General features: G+C 52.1%; 1 protein-coding gene across 3 annotated transcripts in view; it reads right to left on the bottom strand.

Annotated features, from left to right (window-relative positions):
• LIMCH1 (LIM and calponin homology domains 1) overlaps positions 1-1,511 on the bottom strand; it is a 388,718-nt gene that overhangs the window by 11,426 nt on the left and 375,781 nt on the right. For all 3 annotated transcript variants that reach the window (XM_012648487.1, XM_012648485.1, XM_012648484.1), the window contains one exon: positions 1,167-1,269. In XM_012648487.1, coding sequence (XP_012503941.1) covers positions 1,167-1,269 — 103 coding nt within the window. The remainder of the gene's footprint in view (positions 1-1,166; positions 1,270-1,511) is intronic.

Below are 1,511 nucleotides of genomic sequence, written 5' to 3'. Positions count from 1 at the left end.
ACAAAAACTATCACATATAACTATACGTGGTATAAATAGTTTGGTGGCAGCAGCTCTAAGTTCGAACTGGTTTGACCTCAAGTCAAGCATTTATCACAGCTCTAAACCACCTGGGCTTGATTGTTATTTCCCATCGTTTTATGAATAAATATATTTATCTGAGTTTACTAAATCTATAGCTGCAAAACAAATTCATTTACATTCTTATTCTCAAAGTCTTCCGTCTTGCAGATCTGAGACCCACGTAAAAGGCGGGAAACGTTACCTCGCTTCCTTTGAGAAACAACAAAACATTCTTGAATGTCAAACTCTGTGTCTTCACTCACTGCAGGTTTTTTTAAGAGTTCCTGGCTGATGAATTTGCACCAAAGGGTCCTCTGTCCGGCTGGCCCGGCAGCAGGACTGCGCTGGGATGGAGACCAAGCAAACAGCTGCTGGCTGTTTGCAGACTGTCAGAGCAGCGGTCGGGCAACAGCGCCCCCCGGCGGCCCCTGGACCAACACGAAACTTGTGCATCAGGAGACCGGGTGTGAGACCGCAGGGCAGGATGCTCAGGTGGGCTCCAGGGCAGCAAACGATCGCTCAGCTTCTACCATTGCTAAGGTGTTGTGGGCTGGGGTGGGGGAAGGATTCACAGGGAGGTGGAACCCAGCACTTCCATCTCTCAAGAAACCTTCAGTTAGGTTGGGGACAAGGCCATGGACCGAAACGTCGAGTGCGGGGCATGGGGACGTGCAGGAGTTGGTGCTGGATTTGGGGAACGGGGCAGCCCCTCTTCCCATTCGACCACCCCGGACGCCGCGGCTCTTGTGCAGATGCTCCTGGACACACAGCGGTGCTTCGTGGGCCTCTGTCCTCCTCCTGCCTCACCAACATCTCCGCCGGGGGACCCAGGCAACGCCTCCAACTCGGTCTGCGGTGCTCACCTGCGGGTGTGCTTCTGGATAAAAAGAATCTGTCCACGCCGCAGCAGTCACTCCCAGCAGGGAACAAGTGGTAAATAAGGGGTGTTTCATTGCCATTTCTTTCACGCAGATGTTCAGAGAACTTTCTCTCGGAGTAGGAGTGTCAAGCGACAGGGAAAAACATGTGAAATCCTAAACGGGCTCCTCCGGAAGGCGAGTGACCACCCTCACGCATCCCGAGACCTTCTCTCCAGTACTCACCTCGCGATCGCACGTAGCAGTCGTTACAGTTCAGAAGGCCATTTCGAATCCTGACGTCCGTCCCGCTCACGGCGTCTCCAAGCTGCCCTTTACAAATTCCACACTGCGGGGTGAACAGAGCAGACGTTAAAAGATGAGGAATTGTTTCCTTATAACGTGTCGTTGCTGTTTATGTGAATAACACACAATCACTTCCATGCTCTCCACACTCGCGGAGTGTCTAGCACGTGTCATACGCTGCACCGTTGTCAGCGTGAAGTGAAAGCGGACCTCCTTTCAGCATTTGCCTCCATTCCTGGCATCTTAAAGAGAAGGGCACTGGTTCAGAGAGGTTAGTTGACTTGT

This window comes from Propithecus coquereli, unplaced genomic scaffold (genome assembly GCF_000956105.1).
Source record: "Propithecus coquereli isolate 6110/MARCELLA unplaced genomic scaffold, Pcoq_1.0 Scaffold288, whole genome shotgun sequence".
NCBI classification, from domain to species: domain Eukaryota; kingdom Metazoa; phylum Chordata; class Mammalia; order Primates; family Indriidae; genus Propithecus; species Propithecus coquereli.
This window is presented reverse-complemented; position numbering and strand designations above follow the sequence as displayed.